This window comes from Astatotilapia calliptera, chromosome 1 (genome assembly GCF_964374335.1).
Source record: "Astatotilapia calliptera chromosome 1, fAstCal68.1, whole genome shotgun sequence".
Taxonomy (NCBI): domain Eukaryota; kingdom Metazoa; phylum Chordata; class Actinopteri; order Cichliformes; family Cichlidae; genus Astatotilapia; species Astatotilapia calliptera.
In genome coordinates, this window is record NC_137422.1 from 37,449,324 (window position 1) to 37,471,907 (window position 22,584).

Genomic DNA, 22,584 nt, shown 5'->3' on the forward strand with positions numbered 1-22,584 from the left:
CAAGAAGTGATCCCATTAGAGGATTCACTAAGGACCGACTTAAACAGGCGTTATGTCCGGAGGAAAAACTATTCTATAAGTCACCATAATGTAATAATTCTGGGTTAATGAGAGAAGAAGCTTCGTTTCTAGCTTGGTCTGGGTGTAGATGCTGCTTCTAGCAGTTATTGGCTTTAAAGACAAATTATTAGACGGATCATATCAAAGTAAGTCAAATATTTTATGCTCATATTTACGCCCTCAGGCATCCTTTGGTAGGATGAGCCCATGTTGACCAGTTAAAAACCTTAACAACAGTGACAAGCACTAAGCTAGTTATATGCAGAAGTGAAGAATGACAAAAATGCTGTTGCTGATTAAATGGGGACTTTACTTTTCAACAAAAGCCTTTTTTGGCCTGTCTGTTATCTGCATATCCAGCTGACACACACAGCTAAGTATTGTGTGTGTGTGCATGTACAAGCCTGTATCTGTGTGATCAGTTGTGTGTGGGATGTGTTGCAGGATCACAGGGATGGATGGAATGCCACTCTAAGTGGGAGTGTGTTCCACTTGGGAGATGTGGAGACTGGTCTTTTTGCTGCACCATGCTACTTACACCGCTTGAAAGCAAAGTGCCGCTAAATTTCATTGTGGTCTTCACTTTAGTTGCCGCGTCTAAGTAGTCAGTCTTGTCAAAAATGTAGCCTTTTATGTGACATGCAAGTTTTTCTTTGTTATTTTCTTTCGGAGGACAGAGGTCATGCAGATTGGTCTAGTACAGGGGTGGTGGAACTCCAGGCCTCAAGGGCCAGTGTCCTGCAGGTTTTAGATGTGTCCTTGATCCAGCATAGCTGATTTAAAGGGTAAATTACCTCCTCAACATGTCTAAAAGATCTTCAGAGGCCTGGCAATGAACTGATCATTTGATTCAGGTGTGTTGACCCAGGGTGAGCTCTAAAACTCGCAAGACACCAGCCCTTGAGGCCTGGAGTTCCCCACCCCTGGTCTAGTATGTGCCTGATGGAGTGACAATTGAAAGTCACAAGTATTTATTTTTAACAGCAACAATTTTCTTTCTCAGTTTTTTAAACCTTTAAATATCATATATGTAGTCCACCCATTTTCTTCCACTTTCAATTGAAGTTCATGTTGGATGGTTAGCAGTCAAAATTGTATAATTTTAATTGTAACTATAATGGATAAATAATAACCGGTTAAAATAGAAATACAATTACAAATACAGGTTTCTAACAATTGAATGGATAGCTGTATGGATAAACCAATTGAATTTTTTTGCATAAGAAAATAATTGAGGCATAATAGTTTCAACTTTTTTTCAAAAAAAAAACGGTCAAAAAATATGTGGATTAGCTGTTAGTAGTAACTAAAGTCAGTGGACTGAAAAAAGGCTGAAATAATAAATCAGTTTGTCTGGTCCCATTTTAGGACGAGTTCAAATGAACACAATGAAACAAAGAAATGATGTTGATGAAGACTTTTAGTCAACATAACAGGGGTTATTTGTCTAACGTGCAGAAAGAAGATTATTCTTAGAGCAGCAGATGTGCTGAAAGAAAAAGCGAGACTTGAAGAGTGACGTTAAAGCCTTAGTCAGCATATGCTTTGCTGAAGGGTCCTCAGAACAAAATGAGCTCTCACCTCTGACCTCTTTTTGAGTTGTATCAGACAAACCAACCCGTTCTCACTCCCAAAGCGTAACATTTTACGCTAGGTGACAAATCGTCACCATATTACGTTTTCGGCTACCCACCACGTTCCTAGATGACGACCTCGGAAAAAAGAGGAAATATGAGAACCGTCTGGACTGAATCTACACATGTTTGCTCTTTTTCTTCAAATCACTTAGAAACACGCTATTTAACATCATTAAAGTCCTGGTTAAGGTCAAGAATAAGGTTATGGTCAGGGCTAGGGATAAGGTTAGGTTTAGGGCTGGAATACAGGGCTGGAACGTCTATTACCGCGGGAGCGTCATTGCACTGGATTCCAGCCATAACCTGCCGCGTACCATAAGAACGCCGAAGGTCTCCTTTCGCGTTCCTCAGGAACGCCGCGGGACGTGACAAAACGTCGACATGTTACACCTCGGGAGTGAGAACGCTCTGGACAAACACAGCTTAGCAATCAATAGAAAAATTATAGACAGCAGCTGACGATAAAGCACAAATGCATTTGATCCACTCATCATGGTGTTTTCTTTCCCTTTCCTTGACCTCAGCTTCAGAAAGAGCTCTTTTACTAGGCTAAAGAGTTTTGGTGTGAACCTTGTGACGCACAGTGTGATTAATCAGGCTTTCTGGCAGGGAAAACAAAAACAGCTTTTACACGTTATCCACAAAACTCAAACACCTTTCGCTCAGAAAAAATGTGGTAAGCTGGTAACGGGAAAAGGCCAGAAGCTTTTGTGGTCAGATGAGACTGATGATGATGAGTAAGTTTCTGGCAAAAGGCAGAGCAAACTTGGGTAGTGGATTTTGGTTGTCTAGGTGGTGCTTTAGTCTGCCCTTTTTTACACTGATAGTCTCCCTGTGGCAGATGAATGAGGCGTGAGGCATGATAAACAAGGGAACAAAGCTTTAGGGAGTTGAAATAGGTCAAATGTATGTGTGTGAATTAGCAGTAGAGGAACCGGCTGAACCTAACCAGGCTAAAGCATTTGAAGTGCAATCTTGCTTTTCTCTTTCAAACTGGTAGTCACAGTTACCTCACAAAGGGCTCTTTATCTCTCTTCATTCATCCTGAGCTATCTCTACCACTCTGTCTTACCCTCTTCTATTTTCTCCCCTCGAGTGTTAGCTGGCGCTTAGCATGCCGTGAGGACATTCATGTGACTCTGGACTTACAAGATGAACTGTGTGCATCCTGTGTGTGTTTCAAAGAGGAAATGAGGAGATGCACAAAATAAGGAATCTACAGCACCCCCCCCCCCCCCCCTTCTGTTCCACGTACAGCAGTGACATCACCAGTACACCCAACAGCATGATGTCACTGGCACCAATCTGACCAATCTGTATGGCCAATTATAGGGTGAACAAAATGGGTAGGAAGTTCAAAGGTCGCTCAGGCCGGAGCCTAGGGTGAAAAGCAACAAAGAGGTATTGACTGGAAGGGAAGTACCCAGCTGTGTGCTGGCTTCGCTTTAGAGATGAACTTATAGAATATGACATGAAAAATGTAAACCTGGTTTCTCTCTATTTTTCTTTAAAAAAAAATCTCAAAGTAGTCTTTTGTTCTGAGAGGATGTTGGTCTGCAGTGGTCACTACGTCACAGCTGCACAGAGTGATATTATTGCAGTGGCAGTGGATAACAGGATGTCTTGGTGGGTTAAACGGGACAGAAATGCATACAGATTCATATCAGCAGTCATTAGCATGCCTGTGTGTGATTAATGTTTTAGATCTAAGGAGATTTTTGTGTGATAAATAGAAAAGAATGAACAGACGTTCCTATTCGTTTTATCTGATATGTTACAGATACGTAGACTTGTTATACGTTGTTCTGTCATGTATGTGTAAGATGCTCAAGAATGCATGTTGAATTTTCCATCATTCTGTACAAAGTTATACATCCCCAGTTTTTTCATGAACTTTGATCATCCCTGTATGTCTGTAAACCAACAGTTTTTATGTATTGTTTAATATTTTGGGATTTATTTGGGATTTTTCATCTGTCAAAGACAATGATCAGTTTACCACCAGACAGTCCCCTTGCTCTTAGTTTGAAAGTTGTTAATCACCTACCACAGTACTTCCTTTCTCGTGTTTTGCTGTGGGCTCGCTGGTCAGGTCACAATGTTGTGGCCCTTGATGTCTCTCAGCTTCCTTGATTCTCTTATGGTCTCCTGTGGTCGAACAAACTCCAATTCCACCATCTTGGATTGCAGTTGGATGGATTACTCGAAAGATCGACTGCATGTTTGAGGGTCAATGTTAATAGAACTTGCTGCAAGTTGAAAATTACACTTGGTTGCAGATAAGGATGGGCGGTATGAACGGTATATGGTAGAAACGATACAAATCTGGCGAACGGTAGAGATTTTGACTATACCGCTCTACTGCGATAGCACATGTTGATGGTGTCATCAAGCTGCGCCTGTTTTGGTTGAAAGCATGGCAGCGGCTATAAGCAATATCTTCTGCAAATTATGCCGGGCGACAGTAATAACAAAGAGAAGGAGCACTTTTATCGAGTGGAAAAACGTTAGCGTTCATCCTCCAGCTTCACTGTTTATATTATGCTAATATTATGCTAAGATAGCTGTGTCACTAGCGATCAAGTAGGACACAATTATATACCAGCTAGTCCAACTTCAGTAACCCTACAAAAGTCACTGCTGTTTAGTTTTCTGTCTTCATTTATGTTGGAAGTGATAGCAGCTTTATGTTTTAATGTTTTTTAGAAATCTCTCAGTCAGAACATGGCATATCATGTTTAGGTGGAAACCTGCTTCCTGCTAACTGGATTTAATAAATTCTGTTTTCATGAATGCCTGGATGTTAAACTTAATTGTTACACCTGGTAAAGCAGCAATGCTGATCATTTTATTAAAGATGAAAGAATTTAGCATTAGTTTTTAACTCTCAGTGATGCTGCAGTGTTCGTTTGACTTTGGGACCTGAAGCAGACAGAGTTTTGGACCCAAATTACTCCGCAGGGCTCCTGATTACGGCAGCCGTAATGCTCCGACAATCCAACAAGTGGTGCGGCTTCGTAGCTTACCAAAGTCGTACTAAAACATTTTTGCCAGATTTCTGTGCACTGTATACCACATGAAATCGGTTCAAGGTTAGTAAGCACAACCAGAATTCATAGATAAGGCACATTAAAGGATTTTAAGTGCCCCTTATAATATGGAAAATACGTTATACAGAAGAAAAGAATATATGGCGATATATATCGTTACCCCACATGCTTCAAATTATACCGCGATATGGCTTTTAGACCATATCGCCCAGCCCTAGTTGCAGATGTGCTTGCGAATGCTGTGGAAACTACACATTCTGCCTGGAGGATGTGAAGATGTGTGCACAGCTGGTGCACTGAAGTGTAGTGACTGTGGAGACAAGCTGAGTTTACGACACAGAACTCTGTAAAGAGTGTTGTGTTTACACTTTGATAACAACATTTTCATGACTCTAACAATGACTGAACTCTACAACACCTACACCCCAAGCAAGCTGAGCGTTCTGTGAATTTGAGAATCTTGATACATCCACATAATCCAAGAAACTAAAGATCCAGACATCTTTGTTCTTCATGACAAGAAATAAAACCGTCACAACAGGAAAATCTCTATCTTAAAGGCTATTGTGTCTGATATTACCAATTTGTTAAATCCTCTGCCTATAAAAATCTCTCTATGTTTAGGGATAGGGATTGTGGAAACTTTGAGACCGGATTGAACCCACTAAGCAAGCACTGGGTGTGGTTTACTTTGTTGGGGGTTTCCATCTTGCATTTTGTACTGCAGTGCAACTTGAACTCGGTTAGCTTTTGTGAGCCCTTTATTTGTTTGCCTCTCTCCCCTTTTATTCTAACTTATCTCTCATTCATACAGGTAATGACCTCTTCCTGGTAGCAGTCCACGAGCTGGGACACGCCCTGGGCTTAGAGCATTCCAACAATCCTCTAGCCATCATGGCTCCCTTCTACCAGTGGATGGAAACTGAGAACTTCCAGTTGCCAGAGGATGACCGGCGGGGGATACAACAGATCTATGGTAGGAGTTTATTTTTCATCCTCACACGTATCTTTTAAATGATGCAGACATGAAATCTTATTCTTGATATTAAATTGTGACCAGTTATCCACTCAGTTTAAAGTATTGTGTCTGTGACTTCCTGAAGGTCCTCCTGACAGCAGTCCCACCCAGGCCTTGCCTACAGTTGCACCACGTCGCCCAGAGCCCAGACCACCTCAAACACCTCCTCGGCAACCTGATAGGCCCAGGACCACCGAAAGGCCAGATCATTATGGACCCAATATCTGTGAGGGAAACTTTGACACTGTTGCTATGCTCCGAGGAGAGATGTTTGTCTTCAAGGTAAATGGTTTGCGGATTAAGAAATTGAGAGTCTTTGTAAAGTGGTGAACATTAAATTCAATTAAATTCAATTTTATGCATATAACGCCAAATCATAGCAGCTGCTTCAGGGTGCTTCATTAAGCAATACATGGAAAAGTTCTGCCACCATGAGTTTATTTCCAAGTATGACCTTCCTTGGAAATTAAGTCATCTTCCAGGAAAGGAGCTTTCATGACAACTCCACCGTTTCAATATATTAGTTATTATTTTCCTGAGAAACGAGTTACGACAAATGGCGTGTACGCAGCCAACAAGGGGTCTGTTTTCAATCAGGTGCTTGTGGATTGTAAACCCACGGAGCTGGTGTTCTTTTATGAGACTGAGAACAGTTAAAAGGGTTTGAGGGTTGGTGAGGTGTTTAAAGAGCCTCTGGGCCCACACAAAACATTAGCTGCGGCAGCAGTTAGATATTAACTGAGTCTTAACCTTTATGAGATTTGTCTTGTAGATGCTAGTATTTAAACTGATCGTGTTATTGGCTGCAGCTCCTCTCTCATTATTTATTATATGGGTATTTTGATATTATTTAATCAGCTTTTCCAGTACTTTTTCACTGTGCAGGTGCTGTGTGTTCAATTGAATTTATTGAACTTTCAGCAGCAAGTAGGGCTCCATTTCCTCCCATCCATTTCAGATCTTCTTTTTTCTGGCGTTGGTTTATACATAGTGCAGCTCTGCAAAGATAAGTAATTACGTGTTTCCATGGGAGAGGCCAGAAAAGGTGTCCAGTGTTGATAGCATTGACTAGTGAAGAGAGCTGCAGATATTATACTGAGTGGGGCAGGGGACATGCAGGCTTTACTTTAAAGAAGCCTCAGTTTCACCTCCAGAAATGTTGCTCTGCTGTTTTGACGTCTGACATTGAACTGAAGCATTAGGGCTCACAGCAGCTGTAGATAGCAAACTTGATCTGGGGTGTTTGCAGAGCTGAAAAAACACACAGATGTGAATATTTCTTGCTTGTGGGATCTTTCATTTGCTTTGTAGTCCACACAGCAGACCACTGCACCCCCCCTCCCTCCCCAAGTACTCAGATCAGTCTATGAATAGCTCCTGTCTTGGACTCTTAAGTGTGTGCGACACTGACCAGTCATTACACACTCTGAAATCTGACTGGCTGGACATATGCTACACATGGTCAAGCAGTTATATTTGTACTCTTGGGTTTCATCGCAGACGTTAATGTCTGTCTTCAAGGGGTTTCATTAACGTCATGAGACATTATTATTCATTGTCCAAAATTAACCAGTTCTTAATGAGCTTCAAAAATAGAAATTACCTGATCAGAGCAAATGCAGACAAAAAGCAATAAATATATATTCATGGTTAGATTAATGCATGTGGTTATATCAAGGTTTGTTGATTTTGAGCTGTAATTATCATTTATTCAAATTTCTCTCTATCACTCCTCCCCAGCTTGGCCTGAAAGTTAATTGCAAGGTTGTAATATTATAATACAGTCGTCTTTATTTCTTCATTTTTAGCCGAGGACAGTGTAGCTTTATGCGTGGAAACATTTGTCTGTCGGTCAGCTTTCGTCCAAATTCAAATAAATTATATGACATTGGTTTTCTCTGCTATTATTCTGCACAGACAAAATTGCTCCCTGAATGAGTAGGAGTAATTCGGAGCACACCAGTTCCACTCTTTTCTCTATGGAGTCCTGTTCATTAAAGGAAAAAAGGTGCTGTCATTCTTCAGGAAAAGTTTCTTTCTTTTGTCCACTTCACAGCAGAAGGTCTCGACATAAAGAGAGCCAGCACACTGAGCAGTTCTCAGTAATGAAACTCCCACACTGAGATCTGCTCTAATATGGTTAATTCTGTAGGAAAGGAGCTGTCCGACCAGACAAACGGTTGAGCATCCAGTTGGATTCAGCCCTGTTCTGTCTCACTCACCAACACATCTCCAGTGTGTTCTGTTCTGTGCCGCGCCGTGCTGTCTGCGAGTGTGTCCTGCATGAAGGACAAAACTAGCAGTGCTTGCCAGAAAGAAGCAGCACCCAGCATTTTACTGTTATAGCATCCAGGACAAACAGGGCTACTGACTCACCAGTTATGAATGAGTCGAGGGGCTGCTGGTTAAACTCTGTCTGCTGCTTGTTTGCAGTAGATATGAGTGTTCACTAACCAAAGTGTCATGAAGGGTAAAAATATGCATTTTCTTTTTCTTTGTTTTGTGTCACTGACGTGACGAACAAACACCACAGTTCTTTATTAAAGTGCATCTCATGGCAGACTGATCAACAGAGAGACTGCAGTGAGGGAACATGATAAAACCAGCAGAGCAGAGACTGACTATTATTAGCCTGCTAGTGTTCTGCTATTGTTAGTTTATTGTACATTCTGGACTAATTATCCTGCAGAGCTCAGTTTGCTTGGCATAGAGGACAAAAAAGCAACAGTGTATGTGACCTCAGCTGGGGTGACTGCATGGATGACTTGAGAAAATATTTCTTATTGTGTCTTTTTGCATGTTCTCTGAATAGAATTGTTTTTAAAGCTAAGGATGTGATATGAAGCTTTTCCCCTCCTGCACTCCTGTCATCGATTTACTTCGCAGTCATTGTATTTCCTTGAGTCTCAGCTAGGAGCGAGTTCTTAAAACTAACTGAAAAGATAAGAAACTAAGCCAAACTTTCGTACTGTGTCCCCTCAGGGCCGCTGGTTCTGGCGTGTGCGTAGGAACAGGGTTCTGGATAACTACCCCATGCCAATTGGTCACTTTTGGAGGGGTCTCCCTGGCGACATTGATGCTGCATATGAGAGACATGATGGCAGGTTCGTCTTCTTTAAAGGTAAGCAGATAATACTGGTGCACATACCGATGGATGCATGCTTCCTATTCTGTAAATGATGACTATGATGACTTGTCTTGCACACTCATGCTGTTACTATTCTTACATGTATTCTCTTTTTGTAAAGGATTTATGTCACCTTGATACCAAATATGAGAAGTCAAATGGGATTAATTCAGTTTATTGCTTAGTAACTGTAAAGAAAAATGCATATTAGTGGATGTAAGCTTGCAGTTTTCAGCCTCCAACAATCAGTGGAAACAGCGGAGATGACTGATTAGATTTTGGTAAAAAGAGGTCAAAGGTCAGGGTCCCTTTGACCGCACATCCATCCCAATCACGAATGTGCTAATGAATGACTGGAGGAATTTATTTATTTATTTAATTTGGCACAACCATTCACTTAGACTCAAGGCTGAACTGATCAGATTGTAGAGGTCAAAGGTTAAGGTCAAAATTCATAATAAAAGAATTCATGCATTGGGCATTTATAACAAGGCATCCAGGCTTGAGAAAGTAATTCCAGGTTATGCAGTTTAAAAAATAAAAAGATAAAAGTTAGATAAAGAAGATAAGCGATGTGAGATAAACACATCTGTATCTAGTGTGTAGGTCCAGGTGTTATCATAAATCAGTCTGTCTTGCTAATGTCAAAGTTGAAATATTCTATTTGTTTCACCTTTATAGATCAGGTATTTACTTTTTCTGGACATATGGACCATAAATATATCTCACATAAACATGTGCACTCTCGTGCATAGAAAACAAAAAAACCCTCACATCTGGTTTCTTTTTTACAACCCGAGTACAGTTTCAGTCCATTATATGAGCAGTAAAACTGACTGCAGCTTTTTCTATCTTCTACAGATAATGTTGAAGATATCCTTAGTCCCACTTCCTTAAGAAAGCAACAGTACATAATGTGTTCACCATGCTGAGTATTAATCTTTTTTAGAACAGCTCATTATTTTGGCACAGTCTCTGAGAGCAGCTTGTCTTTTACAACAGCGAATAAAGTTGAATGAAAAAAGAAGAACTCGGCTGCTTGATTCTGGGTGCTTCGGGCTTTCAGGCAGCTGTTGATAATGAGGAGAATGATGTCATCGGCAAGACTCTGCATGACATTTGGCGAGAAGCCATTAAGCAAAGGAAGAGGAAAGAGGGAGGGAAGAAAGGAAACTGGCAGAGTATAAGATTAAGGGGGACAAGCACAACAATAGGATGCCTATTATGAACACCTGTATTTAAACCCATCGCATCAGTCAATGCATTTACTTTCTCTGGTGGTGACTAAAGCAATCACTCATCACTGTTGTGCACAAGTTCTTGCAGACTTGTGAAATAGAGTTTTCAATCATGGGCCAAGAAACAAGCACAGCTTCAGGCACAACCAGCTGATCTTAAGACAAGCCCACATCAGCTGATACCATTCAACACCTCCAAAATCCAAACCTCATATCGCCTGCGCTCTTTATGGTGCATCTGCAAGCCACTTCTCAACCCACCTCAACTCAATCCTAAGTTTTCATGATACTTTGACTCAGTGACATATCTTTGTGATTAATGAGCAATATTATGTGCTACTACTTTGAATTGAAATACTAAAACAGGTTTCACTTAAATTGTGTGTCAATGCTGATGAATTTTGTGGCTCCAGCTAAGACATGTTTTGTTATAAACTCTGGATTATAGTAGTCTCGACCGTTGTAGCTACAAATAATGGCCCAAAAGGATTTTCTTCCTTTGGTGATTTTGGGATCTGAAATGTGGTTTTGAGTAATAGTTATGGCAACTGTTTTAATTCAGACACCAAATATTAACACTGTACATGTTTTTACATTAGCAATAAACTGAACTGTTTTTTGTTTATTATTTTATATCCAAACTAGAAACTAGAAGCACAGAAAAGCCAGCCTGACAAATCAAACTAAAGCACAATGGAGACAGTAAAGAAACCCTGACACACAGTCTAGAGATCTGCTCATGCAGAAAAATTGCTGTTTCTACCGCTCCACCAGCCCTTCAATCAACCTGTAAGGCTCCTGGGTATATTTTTTCATCACTGCCCAATTTCTACATTCGAGCTCATCGCTTAAGCCAAAACACAAAGTCTTACGATATTCTGCTGTTGTACAAATATCCTGCATCTGTGCATTCTCTGAAATACAGTAATACATGGATGAATTGATGTTTGTATTGTACTGATTTACTGTAGTGCGGTAAAGTAAATCTTTACTGTAAGCCAGTTGCACAGCTGTTGTGTTACCCAGAGGTTTCCCTGCTGCTCTGGTCCAAAACAAGGCCAGCTGTAATAGAAACAACATTCATCCCTGTAGAAAAAGATTTCCAGGGGAAAAAAAGGCATCAGATTTTTATGTCACTGAAGTGCTCTGGCATTGCCTTGAAAAGCTGTGGAGTAAGTCATGGGATTTTACATGAGGGCTGTGCACCGCAGGAACCCTGGGAAGCATTGCGTCAACCTCTTGTTCTATCCAGATGCTGAGTGTAGAGCTTTCTTTTTAAATGAGGAGCAAGGGGCCAGAAGTGGGTGGATGGATGGGCGGGTGAGGGAAAGGCAGAATGAAGCCAAAAGGAGATGTAATGGTGAAACACAGTCCCCCTGTCAGATACTGTGAGAAACAATAAAACGTTGCCTTCAGCAACAAAATGTGCTTTAGCCTGACATGAGACAAGCCACTCCTTGTGCATAATTACAGGCCAAACCCAAACTCTGTAATCAGGGATGTCGTACTCACTTCTGCTGAGTTTTTTTTTGATTGCTTGCCAATAATCCATTATTGCATTCTTATTATTTACAAGTGTGTGTAAATGCTGGCTTGGTTTGTGGGACTGTTCTTATCCGTAATTGCTAGCAAATTAAACATGTGTGCATGAGCATTCTCGAAGGTTTATGATGTGTGGGTAACCATATATATGTCATATACAATGTGATTGTGTGTGGTAACATTTTCCATATAAGGGTAAGAGTGGATAGGGGAATGCTCCAATGTATACATCAGAAAGCATCACATAAAATTTCTCTCCTCTCCTCAGGAAACAGATTCTGGCTTTTCAGAGAGGCTAACCTGGAACCAGGCTACCCACTTGAGCTAGTCGATTATGGTATAGATATTCCCTACGACCGAATAGATACAGCCATCTGGTGGGAGCCATCCGGCTACACTTACTTCTTTCAAGGAGACAGGTAATATAGCCCTATACTCTGTCTGAGTGACACTGAACTGTGAGTATATTGCATTAAAAGGATATCAGTAGTTTGGTTGCTTTTGGCAAGTTCTTGCAGGGTCACTTGACAAATCAAATGTTTAATCTAAGGAGTGTTAAACACAATAGGGTCATGTTTATCACTGTGTAGCATCTCCTTTGTTTAACAACAGTCCACAAATGTGTGGGAACCGACGTTTACAGACTCATGAGAGACCGCTTGCTGAAATTTTCAGAGAGGAATATCGTCCCACTCTTGTGTGACGTGGGATATGAGCTGCTCAACAGTCCTGGGCCTTCTGTGTTGTACTGTTGGTTTCATGATGTGCCAAACGTTTTTAGCTGGTGACTGCAGGCAGCCCAGTTCAACACCCAGACACTTCTACTACAAAACCTCCCTTTGTAAGAGATGCAGTATGCAGTTTAACATTGTCTTCTTGAAATATAGAATTTCTTCCCTTAAAAAACAAAAAAAGGGCATCTGGTGGGAACATTTGTTTCTGTAAAAACTGTAGAAAACTTTCAGTGCTAATGGTGCCTTTTGATGCCTTTAGGCTCTCCTGGTACACAGTCATGTTACCAATCTGTTGTCCGTTAGCCTAATTAGTTGCTTCAACTGTTTTTTCTTAGTCCTACTTGCATTTCCAGCCCTTTGTTGCTCTCGCTGCATTTTTTCCGAGATATATTAATGTCCTCAAATTCAAAATTTGCTTTTTCATGAAACAGTGAAATGTGTCAATTTAAGAATTTGATACTTTGTGTTCTGTTGTTAATAAAATTAGTGTTTATGAGCAAATTATTGCATTCTGTTTTTATTGAGGGCAGCAATGTCTTGAAAAACCTAGTGATCAACTTGCACTCGTCCCAGCTACAAAGGTCAACAGCAATTTGTTGATTGGTCCAGCTTTGTTCCAGACTGGAATATCTCACCAGTTAGATGCTAAATTGCTACGACATCTAGTACAGACCGTCATGCTCCATAAATGATGAATCTTACTCATTTTGGCAGTCCACAGACTTTTCCTCTGTCACTATCATGATATCAGTATCATGATTGTAGTGAATTCACTCTCATCCTGGCTGATGTGAGATGGATTTCAGACATTGACTCCCTAGATTTTATGACCAAATACCAGCAGAAATAAAACTGTAAGAACAGCCTTTTTTTCACTCATCTGTTTTTATTCTATATAGAATAAAAATCTACTCCTTTTGGAAATCATGTTTCAGTTACTCAGAAGCCATCCATAAACCTTGTTGTGAGCTGATTGATGTAGGAACTATTTTTAACTGAACTACAGCCCGTAACCGTACCACTGTGCAGAAAAGCTCATGTCAAACATACTTTATTTTCACTACCATGAAGTGAGTGGTTTGACTTTGGTGCACGAAAATACACGCCCTGAAGGTTTATGTGTACAGAACGCTCACAGCATATTAACTCACAGAACTACAAGTATTCTGTGGAAGCGGTACTGTGATATGCACTCTGTGCAGACCCAGCATGTAGTGTACTGAGGAAGACGTCTGCTCTGTTCTTGTTTAGACAGTTGATAAACAGTATCAACCTTCTCCCGCTTTCTGTCTTCAGGTACTGGCGCTTCAACGAGCAGTCTCGCTCAGCTGACAGAGGCTACCCGAAGTCAATCAGTGTCTGGGGAACGTCAGTGCCCTCTAATCCCAAGGGGGCCTTCCTCAGCGATGATGGAGGTGAGCGGTGTGGTTTCTGTGTATGTGTTTGTGTTTGGAAAGGGGAGAAGAGGGTTTGTGGCAGACTGAGACATGCCTGAAACAAAGAATCAGGGTGTGGTCAGTCATCAGGAGATGGGGGAGGGTGTGGGTGTGATTTTGAACTGACATGTGAAATGCTTCTGGCTTTACTGTGCATTATTGGAGAGGAGTGATTCAGTGTCTTGACTCCTAGGGACGCAAATTTATAGTTTATGAGTTTCATGTAATTGAATTATTTTGAATTCTATTCTTGTCAATTTGAATTATTTTTTGCTCACTATTTGTTTAACTTGGTAGCTGACTTCTATTAAGAGTTGTTGTGCACACTCTTGTTGAGATAATTTATGAAATCACTGATTTCATAAAACGTGCTGTCTTTAGTGGCTGTTCTTCAGTTGAATGGTGTTCAAAAGCAACATCAATTCATAAATAATAGATGAAAACTAGACCAAAACTGCATACTTTTATAGCATACAGTTTGTACTTCCACCTCTTTGTTGATTAAGAGAGTGCAAACAGGGATTCTTCATCTCATTGCCTCATTGAAGTCCCTCAGCTTGTTAGTTTTATTGATTTTAATACTATAATAATCCAAAAAAGGTGATTTTGAGCTTTGCTATGATTGGATTTATTGAACATTCTGGGTGGGGAGTTCTTTTTCTTTGCAGATATGTTAGAAATAAGCAATTATTGGACTGACAGTAGCCACTTGAGTAATTTTAATTGCCTCAACTGAACACAGAGAGAATTTAGAGTAAAATATTGAAGTTATTAAAGCAACAGTTTGACTTTTTGATAAATATATTAATCTTATTTTTTTTGCCAAGAGGCTCAATATAATTTAGATTTTTTTTTTTAAATGATCATGTTAGCGTAGCTCAGTATAAACCTTCAAATTATGGAGAAACCACCTACTTCTCTCTAATGGGGAACAAATACAGACTGTTATTCTCTCTAAGATGTACAAATATCTTGTTTAATCACGTACAGCTGTCAGTTATCTGGTAACTCTTTAAAGATCTCTCAAAAACTCTAATTATTCTTTTAGTCATGCTTTAACATTCTTTGTGGGCTCATGTTTTCTCCATTTATATTTCAGCATACACCTACTTCTATAAGGGTTCCAAGTACTGGAAGTTTGACAACCACCGTATGAAAAGCGAACCGGGCTATCCAAAATCCATCCTGAGAGATTTCATGGGCTGCAGCGTGGACCTGGATCCCGACAGAGACACGGACACAGACTCGGGCCGCAAATACCCAGATGTAAGCCGCCCGCCATTTAACCCCGACGCAGGACGTGACGGCGACAAGGGCAAAGACCGGGACGGAACAGATCGCGGGGGAACGGACAAAGACAAAGGCTCAGACGGTGACAAAGATCAAGACTCTCGCGAGGGACGTGAGGAGAAGACCAATGAGGTGGATGTGGTACTGAAGGTGGACAACAGCCAAGAGCGGACCATGAGCATCCTGATGGTAACCATCCCACTGGTCCTGGTGCTGTGCATCCTGGGACTGATCTATGCCATCATCAACACGCTGCAGAGCAAAGGGGCACCACGCCTGCTGGTGCACTGCAAACGCTCACTTCAGGACTGGGTCTGACCCCTGATGTTAGGTCTTTGAACGCTGAACTTGATTTAAACCTTAGATGCCCCCTCCTCCTCTAATCTAGCCCTCTTCCCAGTGATCCATCTGTCTCCAGTCTCTGTGCTCAGTGGCTCCTGCAGCTCTGTGGTAGTAGATCCATGCAAATACTGTAATGATACATACACACAAACTAGACGCGAGCGTAACTTATGTCTTACATTTTCAAACACACACACAGACACACACCTCTCTAACCTCCTCCTGTCTCCCATGGTGCTCTACAATGCAGTGACTGTAGTCTATTTATATGAGAGAAGTTTGCACATAGTTTTGTTCTTTTTGTTTTGGTTCATTTTATGTGACTTTTTTGTTGTTGTTGTTATTATTACTTCTAAAGCAGGAAGGCCGGTCTATTCTCTCTCACATCTCTGCTCCGCCCTCCTCCTTCCCCTAATCTCCGTAGGGGCTTTTTCCTCGCTAATAACCTGACATCAGCTTATGCTATCTCAGTTGCCACAAAAGGAAGAAATTTAAAGCATTAAAAAGATTTGTAGACAGGCCACAGTGCTTCAAGTGGGGTCCAGAAGGGTTCTTTCCTTCCTCTCATCAGCTCCGTGTTTCTTGTCTTTCCTTTTCTCTGCAGGAGAATCTGTGAAGAGGTGTCTTGGGACCTGCAACGAGCTCAGATATTATTCTCTTTGACTCTTGTTGATAGTGATTAGGGTGTGATTGTAAGTCTGAAGGTTAATTCAGAGTTCAGATTGTTAGTCAGAGGAGGGCAGGTTTGTTTTTAAACCATTAAATCTTATTGTTGCAGTCTCTCCTATTTATGTTAATAATAACTCTGTATTCACTGTGAGATCTGAGAAGGTTACATGTATATCAGTCAAACAGGGTTTAAACAAACAAGATAATAAAGCCAGAGCTGTGCGGCTATTACATACTTTTAATTTCTTGTAACCTTCTGGTGAACATATTATTTATTTAGACAATGCAAAGTAGTGAAAAAAGACATTTTGCTAGGTATATGATACAGTAGCCTAAGACTGACAATTGGCTGTTTAACTTCATTGACAAACAAATCGATGCACTCTGCAGACACCCAGTGTTGCTCTGTCTTTGTCTATATCCACTTTTGTCTCCGGAAAAGATTTAGTTTTCCAGTCCGGCAGCTATAAAAGCTTTTAAGCTTTTCAACCTCAGAATTAACTAGCAACACAGTGACATAATTCTATAGATAATTCTAGATAGAAACACTGGCACTGCAAATAAATTAACCCTTTAAGGTCAGATGACTAATGCCTTCCATATCTTGTGTTCACACTGATGGACAGTAGGTCTGCCTTCTTTCTTTCCCTTATTTGGAAGCTTGTCTTGTTAAAGAGTTCTCTGGCTGAAAGGATAAATAGACTATAAAGGGGACCTCTTCCTTTAGTTCTCAACTGTGGGGCTAATTCTCAGAGATCCTCTTTTATGTCAAAAATAAGACCTGTCCTTTGTGCCGTGAAGGAGACGGACTAATAGTTAATGAACAAAGTCAGCTCACTGTGAAATAACACAGGAGGGAGAGCATCTGGGTGTGCGAGAGACATAAAAGGGGGAAACAAAGCTAAGGCTGTTACAGAGCATTCACGGAGTGCAGCTCGTCTACCATGCAGTACATAATGCATCTTTTACTGCTAGTATTTTTTAAAGAGACTTCTGGGATGATATGCAGTCTTACTGTAAGCACCAGGGTGGGCTCAGGCCATGAGGGCTTATGTGAACACAGACTAATCCTCCTCATCAAATAACAGCAGGTGTGCGCAAATGCCGTTAACCTCTAAACTAAACTTTGACCTTACTGAGTCAAAACAGTCGGCTTTCGTTTCATCTCTCAAGAAGGCATGCACAGAAAATTGCCTCTTTATTACACGGAGTTCTCAGTCTTTGTCAGTGCATTCAGACACACACTGGAAAATTGGTGTAAAACGGTGACTACGCTGATAAAGAGTCATGAAAGGCTAAAACCAGGTGTGGTGACCTTTTAAAGTCAACATTTTTCTTAATGGCAGCAATTTATCTCATCGTGATGAGTTTATGCCTGAAGATAAGGCATAAAATGAGTGTGTGAGTGAAAGTGTTTAGAAGTTTGATTTCAGACATAAATTGGAGGAAGGTTTATCTGAAGTAGCATTTAGAACTAAGCTGCCACTCTGACCTGGGGGGTGGGGGGTTGGCTCAGCTCACCCAGCTCAGGTTACACAAATGGGGAGGGTATCGAGAGTCTGAATTTCTTGCAGCTGAGAAAAGGAAAGGGGGAAGGAGGACTGAGGGAACACGCCTGACCTCGGCTCCCTGAGCTTGCAAAGTTTAGATCTCAGGAATAAGGAAGGGTGGGAAGAAGGAGGAGACAAAGAGAAGAGGGAGAGAGAGTTGGCAACAACCCATGTGACCCAGATTCCCTTGCAAGTTCAGCAGCAGTGCTGGCCAAAGAGGAAACTTTCGCTTAGAGTAGGTGACAGGCCTCGTTTAAGAAAGCTTGTCAAAGTGTTTCACTTGTAGTTTTGTATAAGCACATGCATGCTTTAGAGCCTCCTTATTGGCAGAATTCATACTTATTTTCCATGGATCCATTGCTCATGTCAGTGCAGGTGCAAAGCCATTTCTGCCTCGGTGCCTTTTAATAAAGCCCACATTTCCACAGGTGAAGAATCAAATATTCTAAAAGATTTTAAATAGTAGTTGGGGTCATTTCTGTGTTGCGGATAATATGGCAGACAGTCATGGGAGAATTTTTCTGTAGAGCATTGTCATATCCAAAACAATGTTTGGTGCCAGCTTTTTGCAGTTCTTGTCATTTTTTGGCTGAAATACATTAAACTTCTAAACTGGACACCAGCACTCTGTCCATGGATAAAGGTGTAAGTGCATTGGCCTAACCTGATACTGCTGTTCTGCTAGGCCTCCCACTAAGAGAAGATAGGGCAAAGTGAGACACCTAAGTAGTCAGACCTGAAGTTAACAGGATACCCATACTGAAAGGAGGAAAAGGAAGAGCAAACTCAGCCGTCACCAGAAGTCTGGAGATTGATCTGAGGCAGGTCGATAGCAGTTGCCAGGAAACGGTGTCCCGTGTCCATCCCTCATCTCCTCATCATGAAGCTTTTGTGGGGAAGGAGGGGTTGGCGGACGCAGCTAATCAGCTTTAAAAGCACTCCCTCCCCCTCTCCTCTACTGTCCTGCTCTTCCATTTGGTCCTTCAGGCACATCAATGAGCGTTCAGACAGCCCAGCGTCTGGACAGGCTCAGAAAGTGCCTACTCATTGCGCTAGACACCCAGTTGTTTATGGAGTTCTTCTTTATTAAGCCTCCTATTCTCCTCTATAACCTCCAAACAGAGAGCCCACAGGGAGTTAACCACTTCAAAGCTAAAGTAACCACTTCAAAAGTCTGAAAGAGAGGTCCAGTGCACCTGAGTTTGCCTCACGCAGAAACACAGTTTTGGTGATTCAGCAGTTTGAGCGATTTTCTGTGAGGGGACACAGTTTATTTGTCTCAGGACACCAAGCAGAAGAGAAGTATTGAAAGGTTAGGAAAGAGATCTGTAAGATTGATTGATGCCTGTTTGTGTGCATGTAGAGGTGTTGAGTTAATCAGCCCTCCTCTCTATAAGCTAGGCCTGTGTTCTGACTGTAAATCTCCCACACGCCACGTCTCTCCACGCTCGGCCCAGCCCTCAAAGCCCGAGGGGATCATAATAAAAACAATGGCCTTCTCTCTCACTCTCTTTGTCCTCCCCCTATTTTCTGTCTCTCTAATACATACACACTAACACATTATTGTCACACACAACAAAGCTTGCTAGTAGATCCACCTACTTGTTCAGCAACTTTTAACACGATTTGCTTTGATTTTTGTTGATGTCACATTCAGATTCAAAGCTTGCAAAAGCTGAAGTTCATTTTGAAGTGCATACCCTTAATGCAAATTTTAGGTAAGGTTAGGATATGCTGATCTCAGTCTGAGCTTTCATCTCTCTCAGGATGTGTTTCTGTAAAGACTGCACGTTAAGCATTTCTCATTCAACCCTGATGTTTTGTTCTTTTTAATGAACATCTGTTAAAATCTCCACAATCGGTCTGAAGCCAGGTTGTATTGTAGCCGTGTCTTCTCTCTCCACACAGTGTGCTTTTTAGCTTGCAGCTTCCCACTGTCACAGTGTATCTCTGCACTGCCTAATCACTGCAAGCTTCAAAAAGTCGTTGCATCAGCCCTGTGCAAAACCCAAACTCTAGGAGAAAAAACAGATTAATAAATAACGAACTAAAAAAGATTAAAACAAAATCTGTTGGACTTGACAGACTGTTTTCCTGTTTCAGTTTGTCTTGGGTTAACTTTGTGGCTTACAGTGACCCCAGCCAAGGGGATTGTGGGTTGTCCAGATGCTTCTCTCTTTTCCCAGAGTGCATCTCAGCTTGCTCTCTGAGCCCATCCACTCTGAAACCACTCATCTGAAATCACCACTCGGCAAACCCGACCGCTCAGCTCGGGAATGAAACAAAAACAGCACCTGACAAATGACTTTCAGCATCCGTCTGCAGCGGATCAGCTCTCGTCGTGCTTCAAACAGACACTGAAACTGTTGAGTAACTTAGGAAAACTGTTTCCATCCACTAACTGCAGCTACTATAGAGAAGAGTATATTTTGAAGGATTCAGTCACTTCTGTGCTGACCATCGATAATGAACCATGGCATCTCACAGCATCTCTTTTCATTACTGCCGGAGTAATGTTTCAGTGATTTTCTGAAAAAAAGAAAGAAAAAAAAAAACAAACAGAAAAAAAAACCTTCAACCCTGCGTGGGACTAGATGGAAAAAAAAACTCTGTTTGTCTTTGATCATTTGTCTTATTTTGATTTGATTTGTGCATATTTTTCTCTCCAAACTTGATTTGTTTCTGTTAATAACATTCCAATTATTTTAATTTTGGGGGGTTTGGTTGTGTTTTTATTTTCTTTAGAAAATGTAAGATTTTATACATTTGTGTTGTGTGTTCACCTCTAGTAGAGTGTGTTAACAAGCCATGCTGGACATGTACACATTAAAATTTTCCTCTGAAAATATACAAATTTGTGTCTTTGTTCAGTTTGTGTAGTGACTGCGGCAGCACAACCTACAATCCTGCACAACTGCATACAGTACACACACCCTCTACTTTCTTCCTGCGGTGAGGTCACTGTCCATAGGGCCTTGCTTCCTGTCTCACACGGGACAGGCAGCACAACGGCCTTATGGACCCAGGGAAGGGAGGATGAGAGAGGGGAGGGGGGCATGGCAGATTGCCAGGAAACCATGTGAGCAAGAAGGAAGTTAGCAAGCAGTTTTTAGAGGCCTTATGAAGCAGCACAGGCAATGTTGTCATCACACAGAGAGGAAATTTCATTGTTCAAAGCACCACAACACAAACAGCAGAACTGCAGCCTGACAGCAAACTTTAATGAGATATTTCTGTGCAAGCAAGTTGTCTGCAAGACTAAATAAAGTGACACCTACTCTCATTCATGCAGGTGTAATTGCCCCAAATTCTTGCTACACTCAGAAAATAAAGCACCTTATTGTACCTTTAGGGTTACAAAAGTTTGCCACAGAAGCGGTACTCCCTAAAGGATTGCCATTGTACCTAATGGCAACTTCCAGAGCTGAAAAATAAAACCAACTGTCAAAATCTGCAGTTTCTGGCATTTGACTTGAGTCAGTCCCAACAGACTAAAACACCCAACTAAACAGTATCAAATAGCAAGTTTACGGCCTGTTACAAAGAACATTTGACCTGTATGGATAGTTTCCTACTTTATATCAAATGTGCTATCAACCTTTTGCTATCAACAGTACATTCAATGATGATTAACTTCTTTGTAACTGCTTTGATTAACAGGTGTCCCAAAGCAACGAGCTGTACAATAACTTATTGACTATTTGATGGCCCATTGGGAGTTTTTTAAAGGGGAGGTTTGTACTTCAGACAGGGCTGGACCGGGACAAAAGATCAGCCCGGGCATTTTGACTAGAGACCAGCCCACCAGGTATTAAAGCCATAATGACTTTTAATGAAAACAAACGCTGTTGTGACAGTGATGCACAGTCTTGTTGGTATATATATGATTTCTGTACATTTTACATCAGATAAAAACTTTGGTTGTAAGATTCAGATAATTATTTATTAAAAGCTAGAAATTTTAAATGAGAAAAAGAAAGAAAAGTATTTATTTGTGCCCCCCTTTTCCCTACATGGACCCCTGGCAAGACTTTGCTAGACCCGCCCCTGCACAGTTACCAGCTGTCAGCTACGTAGAAACAGGATCCTGGTGTTATTTGTCTCTCAGAAACAGTTCATAACTTCCCTTCAACTCATTCCTGTCACCTAAAAGGTAAACCTGTTTCTCCATCACCTGTTCAGCTCTGATGATTCAGTAAGGACATCTCCTGGTTTCATCTTCATGTTTCCCTCTCACCACATATCCAAACCGACATCATGACCAGCAGCTTTTACAGCTGTGGCTCCAGCAAACATCAGCTGATACTAGAAATTAATATTAAAAAAATTCTAACAACAGCTGATCGAGCTTAAATGTGCTGCTGTTGTTTAGCGCGACATCCACTGGTTTCCTCTTTCTGGCGCAAAGTGGGCAATAAACAAACAAGAGAGAAAAGCCGATCAGCTGACCATTGATCAGTTTCATGATTGAAGTAGCAACAGGAGAGGGAGGGGAGAGAATGAGAGAAGAAGAGGCAGCTGACAGCGTAAACACACAGAATAACTCCAGCTTTGTGTCTTTTTCATTCTAGCTGAAGTTCGGGACAAACTGTGTTCCTTTTCAGCTCAATACGAACTGCATAATATTTTCTCTGAGTATGGACATTCCTTTTTTACCGGATGGTTGGCAACTCTACTAACCTAATGAATCAAGTTCACTATCAGTAACATCATAGCACCCAGTAAAAAGTCAGCACAACAAAATTAAACTACACCTAAACTTGGTTTACATCTGACCCAGACAGACTGCAGGTCATAACTTCTTACTTGAAGTTCAGTTCACCTGATACTCGGACTGGCAGCCACCTCGGGTCTCTGCTCCTCCTGCCTCCCCTTTCCCTCAACCAGCTCC

At 41.2% G+C, this 22,584-nt stretch overlaps 1 protein-coding gene across 2 annotated transcripts in view; it reads left to right on the forward strand.

Annotated features, from left to right (window-relative positions):
* The window catches only part of mmp15b (matrix metallopeptidase 15b), a 29,888-nt gene extending 13,514 nt beyond the window's left edge, over positions 1 to 16,374 (forward strand). For both annotated transcript variants that reach the window (XM_026175777.2, XM_080300547.1), the window contains exons 5-10: positions 5,562 to 5,723; positions 5,851 to 6,047; positions 8,748 to 8,886; positions 11,941 to 12,091; positions 13,703 to 13,821; positions 14,942 to 16,374. In XM_026175777.2, the coding sequence (XP_026031562.2) occupies positions 5,562 to 5,723; positions 5,851 to 6,047; positions 8,748 to 8,886; positions 11,941 to 12,091; positions 13,703 to 13,821; positions 14,942 to 15,450 (1,277 nt within the window). In that variant the 3' untranslated portion in view covers positions 15,451 to 16,374. The remainder of the gene's footprint in view (positions 1 to 5,561; positions 5,724 to 5,850; positions 6,048 to 8,747; positions 8,887 to 11,940; positions 12,092 to 13,702; positions 13,822 to 14,941) is intronic.
* Positions 16,375 to 22,584: the final 6,210 nt, after the last annotated feature.